This window comes from Rhinatrema bivittatum, chromosome 1 (genome assembly GCF_901001135.1).
Source record: "Rhinatrema bivittatum chromosome 1, aRhiBiv1.1, whole genome shotgun sequence".
Lineage (NCBI taxonomy): Eukaryota > Metazoa > Chordata > Amphibia > Gymnophiona > Rhinatrematidae > Rhinatrema > Rhinatrema bivittatum.
In genome coordinates this window covers 268860449-268876232 of record NC_042615.1, presented here as the reverse complement: position 1 = coordinate 268876232, position 15784 = coordinate 268860449, and the positions used below count along the sequence as shown (strand labels likewise).

The window sequence follows — 15784 nt, the reverse complement described above, 5'->3', positions numbered from 1 at the left end:
TCACTAGTGCGTCCCTAGCGCCTCCTTTTGCCCCTTTCTACCGCCGGACCTAATTTAAATACTGAATCGCGCGCACAGGTGAGTGGCCTGTGCGCGCGCCGGGAGAGCGGGGAAACGCCTGCTCTCCCGCAGACTTTACTGAATCGGCCCGTTAGATTATAAGCCCTCTGGGGATAGGGAAATACCTACAGTACCTGAATGTAATCTACTGTGAAGTGCTGAAAAAGTGCTAAAAGCGGAATATAAATCTAAATAAATAAATAAAAAAAATAAATAAATGCCAGCTATCATTTTCCTTTCCTTCCACCTTTTTTAATGCATGAAATACATCTGGTCTAGTTTTTCGAGGTGATATTTTTAAACAATGTCCACGTCTAATGTAAACTCAAAATTATTCAGAGTTGTTAAAACAGCAGCAGATAGTAAAGAACTGCAGAAGGATTTAGCACAATTAGAAGTTTAGGTATCTGACTGCCAATTGAACTTTAATGTGGATAAGTACAAAGTGATTTACATAGAGAAAATTAATCACAACTACAGGTACATATTGCTGGATTCTGCATTAGGAGTCATCACCCAGGAAAATTATCTTGGTGTTGTTGTAATTCTCAGCTTTTTGTGTGGCAGTAATCAAAAAAGCACAAAGAATGTTAGAAATTACATTGCTTCTGTTCATGGTGTAATTGCATTTTGAGTATTGTATGTAATTCTGGTCATTCTACCTCAATAAAGACATACAGAACTAGAAAAATTGCTGTGAAGACAACAAAAATGATAAAGGAGATGGAACGGCTCCCCTATGATGAGAGGTTATGCAGGTTAGAGTTCATCTTGAATAAGAGTTAGCTAAGTTGTAACATGATATAAGTTTATAAAATCATGAGTGGGTGGAGTGGGTAAATAAAGGATGGTTATATACCTTTTCAAATAATGCTAAAACAAAGGAACACTCCATGAAATTAACAACTATTAGATTTAAAATAAATCATGGAAATAATTTTTTCACTCAACACACAATCAAGCTGTGGAATTGTTGGCAGAAGACTTGGTCAATGTGACTAGTATAGCAGGGTTTAAAAGAGGTTTGGACAAGTTCCTGGAGAAAAAGTTTATAAAACATTAATAGCTAGGCAAACGAGGGAAAACCATCAATATCCCTGGGAGTAACAAGAAACAGATCCACCTAAAGGGATCTGCCAGATATTTTTGACCTAGACTGGCCACTATCAAAGACAGGATCTGGGGATCGATGGACCTTGCTTTGACCCAGCCTGGAATTTATGTTTTAAATCAAACTACAAACACACAGGTTAGAAAATTGTGTATTTTAATTTTGGCAAGGATTTCCTGTCTTCTTTTCCCCTTTACTAGATAATTAGCCTAGGGCAAGGAAGATAGGGAAGACAGCCGTTACCTGTACTTCTCATTCATTCTTTTTTTTTGACCAGTGAAAATAATTTCTTTTTTCCTGAAGTAATGTGTAGGGGCAGGCGCTGAAAATCTCCCTTTTAAAACTGGCACCTACTTTAGTACCTCTTCTTTCATTGCTTTCCACACAGCAAAATTAAGATCATGGACTCTGATCCAAAAATGGAATTGTGTAGGAAAATGACGGCCCTTTCCCCGTTTCACTGTGATCTTTACGATCGGCATTTGTTAATGCCCACTGAATTAGCTGAAAAAAAGTATTTCACTTTTTGACCTGCTTGGTTAAGGAAATCGAAAAAGCTTGCGTAGCGGCGGGACCGATTCGCCGACATAGAAACTACATTTCCCGGCATGCCGGCGCACCGGAGCGTCTGACGTCACGGCGTGGTGGGGCTCTGTGACGTCTCCGTGCGGGTTTGCTCTGTGTCTGTGATTGTGGTCTGCTACGGTGTTGGTGGTCGTTCACTGTCGGGGAAGGGCCGGGGCGGGGGCGACATGGCGGAGCTGGAGAGTTTGGAGACGGCGGCGGAGCACGAGCGCATCCTGCGGGAGATCGAGAGCACGGACACGGCGTGCATCGGGCCCACGCTCAGGTGAGGGGAGCCTGCCGGTCGTGGGGGGGCAGCGTGAGAGTGCACGTGACCCCGCCCCGGGAGAGGCGCGCGGGAGTCAGCCCCCCCCCCCCCCAATTTCTTTCTCCCGTTCGTTCCTTCTCGTGCCGGTCCGAGGGCCCTCGGGGCTGAACTGCACTGCACTGTCGCTGCCTCCGCATCCCTGACCCGGGAGACGCTTCTCCATCCATGCATTTCTTTGTTTTATAATTTAACCGAGTGGAACTACAGCACTTCTAGGAGAAGGGTCTGCAGAGCGCATTTAGTGCATCGGTTTATGTTGTTGCTCCAATAAAAACGACGTCAGTTTGGAATGAAGCCTTTTTGTTTCTTCCCTTAGTACAGGGACAGCTCCTAGAGCTCTCTGGTAACTAAAGCGCTTCCCCAATGCTTAACTTCTCTGACAGAATAATAGAAACGCTAGCTGGCTGACAGCTGTAAGGCTCCCTGCTCTCTCGCTAGCGGTAATAGGGCACATTATTTACATAACTTTTGTTTGTATGTTCGGTACCTGACACCAGCCCTGATGCATGTGGAGTTTCCATACCATACACTTTTTTTTTTTTTTTTTAAATATCACAGAAGCACAGCTACGCTTTAATTCCCAGGTTAGCTAGATCGCTTATGAAACTCTTCATCTCTACTAAGGGGTGTGTTTGACTTCGTGGTATTGTTTAGGTATTTTCTTAATCCAGTTTTCAAAGGTAGGATGTAAAGAAAGTTATGTCACGGATGACGCCTGTGTTGTGATAACATATTCTCTTTACAGGATGGCAGTTTGGTCAGAGCTGCATAATCTCAAATAACGAACTTGGCAGTTGGAGTTTGGGCCTCCATTGGGGTCATAGCAGCTCATTATCTACTGTTGTGAAAGGAGATATTTGATTGTCATGGTTGTAGTTTGAAACACTCATTTATTTGGTGGGCCTTAAAAAGATATTTGAGGTGTGCAGAAGATGGAGCCCCCAAAGGGCTCGGAGTCCCATTATTTCTTATGAGAGGACATTTTTTTTTCCTTTTCCTTCCATGGAAAACCACAGAGCCAGTTCACATCATACTTCTTCTTTTTACTGTATCCTATTCCACTAGAATGGAATTGGAGCTATTTCTTACTGCTTTCAATGAGACATTATTGCAATTGCAGCATCACAAATTGGTACTAGGCTTCTGGAAATGTGATTTTTTTTTGACAGTCCTTCCCTACTAGGAAAGCAACCTAACACCATTCACTATATATGCCCCCTCTCCACCTCAAACATTCATACATCCTTCTCCATGTCATATACATTCACTTTTAAGACCTATGTCCTCACACTCCAGCCCTTGCAGGCACATATCACATATTCATTAACACACACAGGACATACCTTCTATAAAATGGAAAACGTTTATTAAAAGAAACAAAAATAAATGTATTCCTTCTTCCCAGGGGGCTGGGGAGAGAAGATGACAGTTTTGTGGGGTTGAAAAAGGAGGTAATATGTCCTTTGTATGGGTCACTGATGAGAACTCATCTTGAGTGGTGTGTTTAATTCTGGAGGTTGTACTTTTGTTACGACTTTGACAGGACTGATGCAGTTCAGGGAAGGACTGCCAAAATGGTACAGGGCCTGCAACACATAACTCTATTTTTTTTTTTTTTACCGGAATAGTTTCTGGAATAGCTCTTTGCCAAAGCCTCTTTTCTATCTTGAGATTGAGTGAATGGACCCAAAGGTCCTTTTCATGTTTAATTCCTTGGTAAATTGAAGTGCTTGAAGCATTTGAATGCTTCTGGTTAGTTACTCTTCCCCTCCCATTATGAATTTTTAAGACAAGTTAATTCTGGTTCTGCTGTGCTGATCTTTGTCAGGATTCTGTAGTGGCATCACACAGGACAGACTTCTGAAGGACAAGGCATCTGGAAGGATGGTTTTAAAAATGAGGCATGTCCATTTTTAACGAGCGTCCTCTTTTTTATTTCCCCAAATTCTAAAATTACAATAATGAAACATTTGGATGAAAAGAAGGGAGTCCTGGGAATAAGACTAAAAGGAGGTAGCTTTAGAACAAAAAAGAAATGCCAAGTAGTTTAGATGATGATAGTGCCTTAAAGTGATTTTTGTCTGAATTTAAAATAGACTTGCTGTTCTCAAGCTTTGTCCTTTTTAATAATGTGTTCAATTAATTGCATTTTGCTCCTGGAGAAAACATTTGCCATACCAGCAAGAATGAGCTTCATCACTCTAGAAACTCCTTATGCTCATTCTCTTTTTAGGAGAGTCAGTTCTCCCATGCTTGTTTGGAGACAACGGCTATAATATCTCCACTAATTGCTGCTTCAAATGCATCTTCCCGGCTGCTCAGATTGTGACATATTTTTGTGTAGGAGGAGGTGGATGTATTTTTAGCTTTCCAGTTCTGTCTCTGGAATTCTGTTACCGTGTCAGTGTTATGCAGGAGTCCTCCTGGCCTGGAATCTGTGAGAAGTTCCTCTTGCAGGCCTTGAGTTAAGGTGCTCCGTCTGTCCAGCGTGTCTCAGTCCTGGGAGTGTGAGATGGGCTGAAGAAGTGAGGATAAGATGAACAGCAGCACTGGCACAACTTGCAAATGCAGTTCCCTCCGCTGGCTCGGTGACCAAGCTCTTTTAGTCATCAAAACACTTTTCCGTTTGGTTTTAATGCTGTAGTTATATCCCTGCTTTATTTTGAGTGTTTCGCTACACTAACTTTCCTTCGCTCCAAGGAAAAAAATTCACAAGGCATCTATCTTAGTGTAGTTTTGATTTTTTTTTTTTTTTTTTTGAGATGCTGCAAATTATGTTCAAGTTTTCACCTTTTGATCTGATAGCATTTGGCACATTCATTTAAGTGCAAGAAGAGGGCAGGAATGAATCCAGGTGCTGCTGTTATAGTGAGCTGAGCTTGGTTGATTTTCAGGCTTTCCTTTACTAAAGCTTTGCTGTGTGGATGCTCTGGTTTTGTCAGTCTTTTCTATATTGCTTCCTGAAGGGGGGGAAAGACTGCCTTGTTTTATCACAAGCTCACTATTACTGTCTACGCTTGAGTTGCCATGAAAAGATGTTTGTAAAAGGTTTTTTTTTTTCTCAGTGAAAAAAGTTGAAAACAAGTTTTGTCAGTGCTGTTTAAAGTGAATCACGTAGTGTTGGTGAAAACGGAGATTTCTTACTTATTGTTTGAGCTGCTGAGCTTGGGGTGAGATTCAGGCCGGAGCGCCATGCCTCCCATCAGTCTGCTGATGAGGCACTGGATTCCGGTGGCCACTAAGGGTCTTCTCGCATGAGATGTCCTTCTAGCCCCTCGAGGCTGGCAGTGGCACTTGTGACACTTTGACGTGCTGTCAGGAATGAGATTTATGTAAGGAGGAGGGGGTGATGAGCTTGCCTGCGCCTTCACTCTGGTTCCTCTGTTAATTGGTTTCTTTCTACTTTTTAAAATTTATTTTTAATAAATAACATTTGTTTTGAAAAGCTGTGTGGACTTTCATAAGTGATCCAGGCATTAGAGAAAGGAGCAGGTTTGTATTCAATGTTGTTTTTTGTTTTTTTAGGGGGATGGGGGGGGGGGGGGGGTCAGTTAAGTTCTTTCTATGGGGGATTTTTCTGCAGCTCTGTGATGGAGCTGAATCCTGTTACCCCTCTTGCAGACAATGCTCGTGAGGTCTTCCCTGGGTGCAGGAGCTTGGTTTAATGTCTCTTCTGGAGGCCAGCATTCTCAGGAGCCTGGCGCCTCCTCACGCAGCGCTGGCTGAGAGAAAGGCGTGCCTTTATTATCAGAAAACGCAGTGTTCCTCCCTAGTGTCCTGCTCCAGGACTGAGGGGGAAAAAAAAGACTGCACTCCATAAACTGCACATGACATACACCAAAAGAAAAAAAATAGAAGGGGAAGCATATAAATAGCTGCTGCCTAAACACCATAAGAGTTGTACAAAGAATGATTTTTTTTGTTAAACACATCACCAGTGAGTGAGTGAAATGTTAATACATTTTTATAGGTACTGGTCAGGTTTGATCTCACTCATTTCCTTACATCTGAAAGGATAAGCTCTTACAATGCAGGTCCTAACTTTGTTTTCTTAAAATTGTGTGTATATTGTTCGCTGTCCACTCTTTTTTTGTAATATATGTGCTCTTGATTAAAAGCTAAATAGGTTAGATTTTGAATGTTCTGACTGGCAAAGCTACCAGTGTCCTAGAAATGCCTTGTTTAACTGAATTGTTTTGCCGTATATGTTCACATCAGCTATTTCCTTTTATTTTTAAATAAATAAATCACCCTGCCCTCTCCCTTTAAAAAGTACCAAAACTAAAAAGGTTTTAGTTTGTAAGGACAGTGGTCTTCACTCTTAAGTTAAAGCCCTGTCCATCGGGGGTGTATCTAGAATGACCCTTTGCCCTTGAACTTTTCAGGCTATGTTAAATGCTACAAAGTACCAGATGGAAAAGTACCTTTCCCCCCCCCCCCCCCCCCATTGCATGAAAAGCTGAAGAACAAGGGGAGGAGTCCTTCTATGAAGCTGAAGGGAAGGAGGCACGGAAAGAGTGTGAGGCTGGTGGCCCCCTGGATCAGACTTCCAGCGGAGGCGATAGGAGCCCAAACGGCGGCAGAATTCAAGCTTGCATGGGATAGACACAAAGGGAACCGAACGTGGAGGAGGAGGGAGAAGACCAGACCTGAGCAGGACCTTCCACCCACCTTTGCTGAAGATGAATTGTAGGTGCCTCGTGTATGGTAGAATAGCCACCATAAAAGTATTGTGGGTTTACTATTTTGGTAAAAATGCATATTTACTTCCAAAAGGTATACAATCCAAGGCGCTTGCATTTTATCTTTGGCAGAGATGGGTTCAATTAAAGAGTTTTGCTTTAAAGCAAAAAGCACTACCAAGTTTACAACCTTTTCAAACAAGTTCAGCCAGCAATTTTATGACACTTTATCATTCGCACAATATATGAGTTTCTTAAATGTTCATTTTATTTGGGGCTCATCATCCAGTACAGCTTTGTTGGGGGACGGGGAGGGGAAATCAGAGCACCTTTGCACTGCTAATCCAAAAGCTGCTACCCACAGGAGCAGCAAAGCTCAGGAGGGGAACGAGCTGTCATTGGGATTATTGCTTGATTATAGAAACCTAGAAGTCTGCCCACTTGTACCTGGCTGCTGCACTGTCGCAGGTCTGGTCTCCTTCCTCTTGCCTCTACGGTCCCTTTGAGTCTGCCATATGCAAGCTTGAATTTTGCTGCTGTTTTGGCTTCTATCGTCTCTGCTGGAAGTCTGTTCCAGGTGGCCACCCTCCTCATAGGTTAGCCTGGGTTAAACATCACATCTTCTTTCTTGGAACGTTCTAGCTCTCGTTGGATGTATTAGGGTATGGAGGATCCATGAGCTACAGTCAGCTGTACTCCATAGGACTCGAGGCTAACTAGGAGCCAGGAGTGATGCTATTCCACCTGCTTTGATCCTTCAACAGTCTCTGCCACCCCTAGACAGACTGCCCAGACCAGCAGTGCCGGTGACCCTGGCCAGTGCCAGGGCTGGAGGTGTGCCTTCTCTGAGGATCCCTATCAAAGCTGCTATTTGACCAGTAGAGCTGCCATGCCTTCCGGTGTATGCCTCCTGGGCATGAGCAGTTCCATCAAAGGGGGGGATCCAAGCTTGCATCCTCTGCACAGAGTGCTGTAGCCTCTGCCACAAGGCCAGCCCCACCAGTAGTCATTTCTACCCCCAGGATATGAAGAGACATTCCAAACAGTGATGCCAGAATTTCAGCAGGTATCTCAAAAATATTCACACGCATGCATGGGTTGCAAAATGTAGGTGCCGCCACATTCCCAGATGCTGTCATGGACCTCGGCAAACCCGCACATCGTCATACAGGTTCACCAGCTCACGTACATAGAAACATAGAAACATAGAAATGACGGCAGAAGAAGACCAAACGGCCCATCCAGTCTGCCCAGCAAGCTTCACACATTTTTTCTCTCATACTTATCTGGTTCTTTTAGCTCTTGGTTCTATTTCCCTTCCTCCCCCACCATTAATGTAGAGAGCAGTGATGGAGCTGCATCCAAGTTCTTACTCTTGTCTTCTAATGGATGGAGACTGTGAATGCTATCGGAGGTTCCCACAGCTGGCTTAAGGGGGTAATTTTTCAAAGCGATTGCATGCAAAAAGTTCCTTTTCGCTTGCGATCACTAAAAAGGGTTGGCGTCAAGACCAGAACAAGAGGAGTTGGGGTGGCACCTGGGCGGATGCCGCAAAGACGGCGTGGACGGCGAAAAGGTAAGGAGCCTTTTCACTGCCTATTTCGCACCCAATAGCACCACCTTTTATGATGGCGTTATTGGGTGCAAAAGTCGGCAGCGATCGCACCGCAGAGGTGCGATCGCTGCTGGCTTTCGCAGGCCCGCCCCCCTGTACCGCGTGATTCACGTCACTGCAGTAGGTTAGAAAATCTAGGCCTTAGTTAGCAGCTGACGAAAAACACAGCAGATAAGGTTTTATAGAGCCACACCTTGGATGTGTGTGGCTTTTTTTTTTTTTTTTTTTGCCTGCAAAGGCACATAGCTAAGGGCTTCCTGCCTGTTCAGGTGTGGCTTTGTAAAGCTCTTAGTGAAAGCAGGAAAGGCTCTGCTAGGTAATGGGAATCCGCCCTGATGGTATTCATTATGCATAACAGTACAGTTGTTTTACACAGAGCTACATGGAATACACATCAATCTTTCAAGGTCGCTTGCCCTGACAAGCTTATGGTTTTCACTTTGAGCCCTGGGAGATTGAATGGCCCTATTGAAGTCCAGTAAATGGGAAGCGGCGGGACCTGAACCTGTGTCTGCAGGTTTAACAGCTCTCCCTCACATCACTGCCAGCCTGCGTTCATAGCCTGATGAGCAGTTTCCCACATGCTGGCACACTTGTATGCCTTAGGTATTAATGATCTAATTGGGTGAGTTGCATATGTAGTCCAGCTGAGGTCTCATTTATTGCACGCATAGAGGACTGTTTGGTGTTGACTGGATGCAAGGGAACTGGTGTATCGTGGTAAAAAGGGAAAAAGAGGGTCAGAGTACTAAAATCAGCCGTCTGTTTAGTGACTGGGTCAGAAAGAGGTACTGCAGACCAGGTGAACCCAGCATGCGCAACAGAAATGTCTAATGGAAAGACATCAATTCATCTCAGATGTTGATTTTTTTAAAAAACACTTATTCCATTTGTTAAGCATTTTTCCTTTCAGATGTCAGTTCTGTGCAACTGGGCCACATCTGAGACGTTTTGGGGCCGAAGCAAAAAAAAAAAAACAACCCCATGGTGAAAGCAGGTGCTGAGAGTTCAGCACCCCCTTTTCTAACGCGCCCCCAGGCGCCTGTCCTGGGGGCATCTTGCAATATGTAAATGAGGGGTCACATTGTCAAGAAGGCACTAGGGTCTCCTTGAGAGCGAGAGCCTGCGAGCGGTCAGCTGTCAGTGGCCGTCCACCGATTAAGATAATGGACGCTGAATTTATCGGCCTCCGTTTTCCTAATCGGTGCACAGCCACAGTTCAGGAAATGAACGCTTGTTAACTGAGCATCTGTTTCCTGAACCTGTTGGCTGGCACTATTTTTTAAAACCTTTTTATTTAACTTAAAGTTTTCCTTCCTCCTATTTAATATCGCAAGTATTTTCTACTTTTCTGTACAACTCTTGGGAGTGCTCAGAAATTAATGCACTTTTTTTTTTTTTGCATTTCGGGAGATTCCCTAATAACGTCATCAAAATACATTTGCACGTGATGAGCGCTATTAGTTTCGCCACACATCGGATGCGCATTGTGGAGGCGCTAATCCCCTTACTGCATAAGGGGATTAGGTAGTGCCTACACTACCCCCGTCTCATCTGTGGGTTAAACTGTGCACTGGCCCCTTTATCTTTAGTAGAAATGGGTTTGCTTAAAATGCTGCTTTAAAGCAAGAGAAACTACCAAGTTTACATTCCTTTCAAAAAAGGTCTGCCAGCAACTTTGATAGCTTATCATTCACACAATATATGGACTTCTCAATTGTTCGTTGTGCGTGTGACTCATCACCCACTAACAGGCTGATCTGTGCAGTAAAAATGGGTGCTTATGATCGAGCACCCGCTGTCTTGTAACGCATGCCCATCCACCTCTCCCGGGTGCGCGATGTGGTAGGCAATCGAGCCGCAGTGCTAAACAGGTGGTGCTGGCGGAAGCTGCGCATCCCTAGCGCCGCCTCTGCATCAGGCACCCAGGAGAAGTGGCTGTGCACGGGTTAGGGAAACAGATACTTGAGTTTATGAGCGTCTGCTTTCCTAACCCATTCACAGCCACGGGTTAGGAAAGTGGACGCTCATAAAGTGAGCGTCCATTTTCCTAACCTGACCACCGCCAAGACATTTAAAAAAAACATTTTTTTTTTCACGCTGCTGCTTTCTGTGGTTCCTCCGACTTAATATTGCCATGATATTAAATCGGAGGAACTATAGAACAGCAGTATTTTCTGCTTTTCTAATCAGTTGTTGAGGGTGAAATGTGTGGGTCGGGCGCACGGTTATTTTTTACATCAACGTGGATTTACATGCAATGAATGCTATTAGCTAAGCCCTGGTTTGGAAGTGCTGATCCCCCTTACCGCATCAGGGGTTATGGCCGCACGTCAACCTATGCGCTAGTATGAGCACACGGTTTTGCATCGGCCTGTAAAGCTTTAGAGGTGAGGTTGAGTTGCTGGGGGAGGCAGGAATCTGGGTGCCTCTGCATTGCTGATCCAAAACTCAAGCTACTCCCCAAAGTGACAGCAAGCTCAGGAGGAGGAGTATGCTGTTATTGGGGGGGATTATTGCTTGATTATAGAAACAAAAAATGAATGTCAGTGTTCCATATATTCACACATGGTACCCTGTAACTGCTAAGTGAAAAATATGTCCCAGAATTCCTTAGAAAATGAAGTAGAAATAACAGGAAATAGTGTGGTTGGATAAGTGTTCACCACCTTGCACTTCTATAGCAAACCTAAATTCTAGCTGTGATGTAACCAGTACTTTCAAAAGCACACACCAAGTAAATTGGCCCTACTTGCATTAAATTATAATGATTAATACGATGACAAGATAAATTTAGCAGTTATTCTTGGTTCTCTCTGCTGGATAGTGTATTTCAAAGCAAAGAATCAATCATGAGCACCAAGGAGTTGTTAAAAGAACTTCGGGGCAAAGTTGTGGAAAGGCACAGATCTGAGGATGGATATAAATGACTAGCAATGTTCTTGAATATCCCTTGGAGCACGGTCAAGATCAATATCAAGAAGTAAAAGGTGTATGGCACTACCAGGACCCTGCCTAAATCAGGCCGTTCCCTCAAACTGGATGACTGATCAAGGACACAACCAAGAGGCCAGTGGCGATTTTGATAAGCTGCAGGCTTCCATGGCTAAGTCTGGCCAGAGTGTGCATATGACAATATTTATTTATTTTTTAAATTTTATTGATTTTATATACCGTCATTCGGTCGAACCAGCATAACGGTTTACAAATACTATAACATTAGATGATACAATTCTCCTTAAGCAAAAATAAAAACATGTCAAAGCAATGTTAATGTAAATACGTTGATTACACAATAAAGCTAGTAATAATAAACAAGCTAAAATAATAAAAAGTAAAAAGACTATAATTAGAGTACATGGGAGAGGGGGGTGGAGTATCTCTGTTTTCATTTCATGTCTTGAAGTGAATCCTCAAATGCTTTAGTGAATAGCCAGGTTTTTAAGTTTGAACTGAATAATTTGGATTTGGGTTGTGTACGTAGGGATAATAGTAGTTAGTTCCAAATTTTGGGGCCTGCTAGGGAAATTGCTCTGTTTCGAACATCGCAGAAGTGGGCCGTTCTAATGGATGGAATTGTTAATAGGCCTTTGCCGGCAGAGTGAAGATTTCTTTCTGGGACATGTAGCCTGATTGCTGCGTTCAGCCAATCAGTTTGCTCACCGTTTATGATCTTGTGCAGTAAACATAATACTTTAAATTTGATACGCTGTTTTATTGGGAGCCAATGTAAAGAAATCAGTACGGGTGTAACGTGATCAACTTTCTTTTTCCCTGTTAATAGTCTTGCCGCTGAATTCTGTAAAACCTGTAACGGATGCAGTGTAGAGGCGGGCAGGCCGAGAAGCATGGAGTTGCAATAATCTGTGTTGGCAAAAATTAAAAGTTGTAGTTTGATAACTGTCTTTCACTTTCACTTTCAGAGCAAGATGTTTTCTGAAGTTGAGTTCAGTGTCCCAAAAAAATACCTAGGGTCTCTGGTGAAAGTTGTTAATTCAGTTTCAGTATGGATGTCATCGACTTTGAGAGGCGGAAGTTTGTCTGTGACCATTTTTCTATCCAGGAATAGTATTTCTGTTTTATTTACATTAAGTATGAGTTTCATGTGATTTAGTAGGGTTTTTATTACTGATAAGTACATGGAGGTTGTTTTGAGTGCTTTTTCAATAGAATCCTGAATTGGTACCAAAAATTGAATGTTGCGTGCAAAAATGAAGTAGGTCAGGCCCATACCTGCTAGCAGATGGCAGATTGGTAACATATAGATGTTTAAACAATGTGGCATCTATATCCCAAGAACTCCAGAAAGCTGGCCTGTATGGTAGAATGGCAAGAAGAAAACCACTACTCAAGAAAGCTCACTTTGAATTATGTTTGAAGTATACAGTGAGGATACTGTAGGCATGTGGCAAAAAGTTTTGTGGTCTGAGAAAACTAAAACATAACTTTCGCCTGAATGCAAAGCATTACATTTGGTGCAAATCCAACTCAACACATCACCCAGAGAGCACCATCCCTTTAGTGAGGCATGGAGGTAGTAGCATCATGTTATGGGGATGTTTTTCATGGTCAGGGACGGGGACACGGGTTAGAAGGGACAGTGAATGGAGAAAAGTGAAGAAAAGTCCTTGAGGAAAACCTGCTGCTTTCTACAAGAAAGCTGAAACTGGGACGGAAGTACACCTTTCAGCACGTCGACCTAAAGCACACAGCCAAAGCTACACTGGAGTGGCTAAGGAGCATAAAGGTAAATGTCCTGGAGTGGCCCACTCAGAACCCCAACCTCAATCCAGTCGAAAATCTGTGGCATGACTTGAAGTTTGCTGACCATTAATGCTCCCTGAGGAGCTTGACAGAGCTTGATCAGCTTTGTAGAGAAGAATGGTCTAATATTGACAAATCTAGGTGTGCAATGTTGGTGGAGATCTATCCCAGTAGACTCACAGGTGTAATTGCTTGCAAAGAATCTTCCACCAAGTATTGACTCAGGGGTGGCGACTTGGATAAGTTTTACATATATGCTTTGTCCCCCAATAAAACATTTTTGACCTTGAAAAGATTAGATTATGGTTGTTGATGAGTGGAAAAAATAAGCCTTATTTAAATGCATTCATGTCTGATGCAGTGATGCAACAAAATGTAAAAATGTTGAAGAGGGTGCAGGCTTTCTATAGTCACTGTAAGTGCAGGTGTGCATCCAGTGAAGGCACTCCATAATGTTGCATGGGACTGGGTTTGTCATGTATTTTTTTTGCTGCCATTTGTGCTTGGTTGACCATTCAGAATTTTTTTCCATCATGTCTCATCTTCTGCAGGGCTTACCCAGCTAAAGAAAGTCAAACATTTTTTCTTCATGCATCATTGAAGAATTAAGATTACAGCCCTACAGTGCTTACTGTCCAATATTATAGATGAAATCTTGAGAAGCAAATGCTGTTCGATTGTCCTTAACTAAGATTACTTTAAAGTAATGGAAATGTCCCATGGCTAGTAAGCTAGACTAACCTGACATCAAATCAGAGTATAAACTTAATTATGGCACACTTCATTCCCCCCCCCCCTCTGTTTAGAGCAGAGCTTTCCAAACTGTGTGTCGGGACACGTTAGTGTGTCGCCTGCAGTGTGCAGGTGTGTCGCGCAAGCCCGGTCAACTCTGACGCAAGTTTGGGCTTTTTTTTCTAGAGATTCACTTTTTTTTTTTTTCAGTTTATGGGTTGCTTATTATTGGGTGATTTTTGCTGTCAATCGCGTTTTTTGGGGGACTTGGTGGGTGGAACGAGCCTAGCTGCCCTTGCATTGGCTGCTGCTGCTGATGAGGCCTGGCCATGAGGAGTACTGACTGCAAGCAACAGTGTTTGGTGATCCTGGAAGGTTTTATGCACCATGGCAGGCTTGAACCCTGAAGGGAGTGAAGCACTTAACTGGCAACAATCAAAAAGAAGAGGTACATGAGTGTGGGGGCGAGACATGTACTGGGGGGGAGAGAAATGAGTGTGTGGGGGGACAGACATGTACTGGGGGTGGGGAGATATGAGTGTGTGGGGGACAGACGTGCTGGGGGGAGAGAAATGAGTGTGTGGGGGACAGACGTGCTGGGGGGGGAGAGAGATGAGTGTGGGGGGCCAGACAATTTGTTTTATTATTGTTACTCATAAATTATAACAATAACATGAACCTTGGAATATTATATATTTTTAATATAAATGAAAGGTTTTAATGAGATAGGTTGTGTCGTGAAACATTTTATTATGTATATATTTAAGGAAACATACATAAATTGTCGAAATATGTTTCGTTCGTTTAACTTTTAACCTCTGGTTTGCTATGAAATTATGTTTGTCTAAAAAGTGTGTCACCAACATGAAAAGTTTGGAAAGCTCTGGTTTAGAGAGTAACTTTTATTTTACCAGATGAAAGCTTGAAAGCAATGTTGTAGTTATAAAGGGAAGAGTTGTACATATTGCTGTTTTTGAATATATGTATCTCTGAGGCGAGCTTGTAGGAATTTAGTAATGGGCTTTTCAAGGCCCCTGTGCAGCTCTCAGGCTAGAATGGACTTTTTTTTTTTAAGGCATGGCCTGAAATTGCAGCTTCCTTGAAATGGACTTTTGGATTATGCCACCATATGTTGAAGCAAATTTGAAATGATGATTTTGTGAGAGTTCATTTGCTGATAAACGTTTGTACTAGTTTTGGATTTCTTTTATAAACTGAATTGTCACACTTGATCAGATTTCTTTTTTCCCTCCATTACAGAGTAGCTTTACCAGACAGAAGCTTGAAATAATTGTAGGTACAAGAATAGAATGATGTGGCACATCTCGGAACCCTTTGCACCCTATTTCACTAACCTGAACGTGTAGAATTGACAAGATACCTATCGTGCTTGAGTGCCTATTTTTAGTTATATATCAGTCTATTTTGGTGTGTTCTAGCTGCTTAATTTGAAGCAAGCTGCTGGTAAATTTGATGAGCTTGGCTCTAGTTTGTTTCATGCTGCAGAGTAAATAGGTGCTTCGTTTTTGTCATAGAACTGAAGCCTGGGTCTGGTCATTATTGACCTATGTTCTTTATCTCTTTCTGCTGTTTTCTCCCATTGTGCAGGGGAAAATACTTAATGAAAAGATTAAGGAATAGAAATCAGAGGATATAGACATTTGGCTAGACCCATGTGAATAAGTGTACTATTTTTAGTTTCCTTCTTCAGCATCTTCTTTTGATTGGAGGTGCCAAATGAATGGCACGAAAAGAGAGGGCATGAAAATGAGTGAGAGAGACTCTCTTTTTAGTATAGAGAGTCCAGAGGAGAATGTAAGGCCTCAAATGGACATGAGATTGTGGAACATAGTGAAAAACTAAGAAAGGGAGACAGTGAAGGGCAGAATTTTATGGATCTAAGTGAGAACAGGTAGTTTGAATGCTGC

The 15784-nt window shown here is 42.8% G+C and overlaps 1 protein-coding gene across 1 annotated transcript in view; it reads left to right on the top strand.

Annotated features, from left to right (window-relative positions):
- The first annotated feature begins 1831 nt into the window (after window positions 1-1831).
- The window catches only part of EXOC6B (exocyst complex component 6B), a 1306513-nt gene continuing 1292560 nt past the window's right edge, over window positions 1832-15784 (top strand). Inside the window, 1 exon segment of the mRNA XM_029594539.1 lies at window positions 1832-2021. Coding sequence (XP_029450399.1) covers window positions 1924-2021 — 98 coding nt within the window. The 5' untranslated portion in view covers window positions 1832-1923.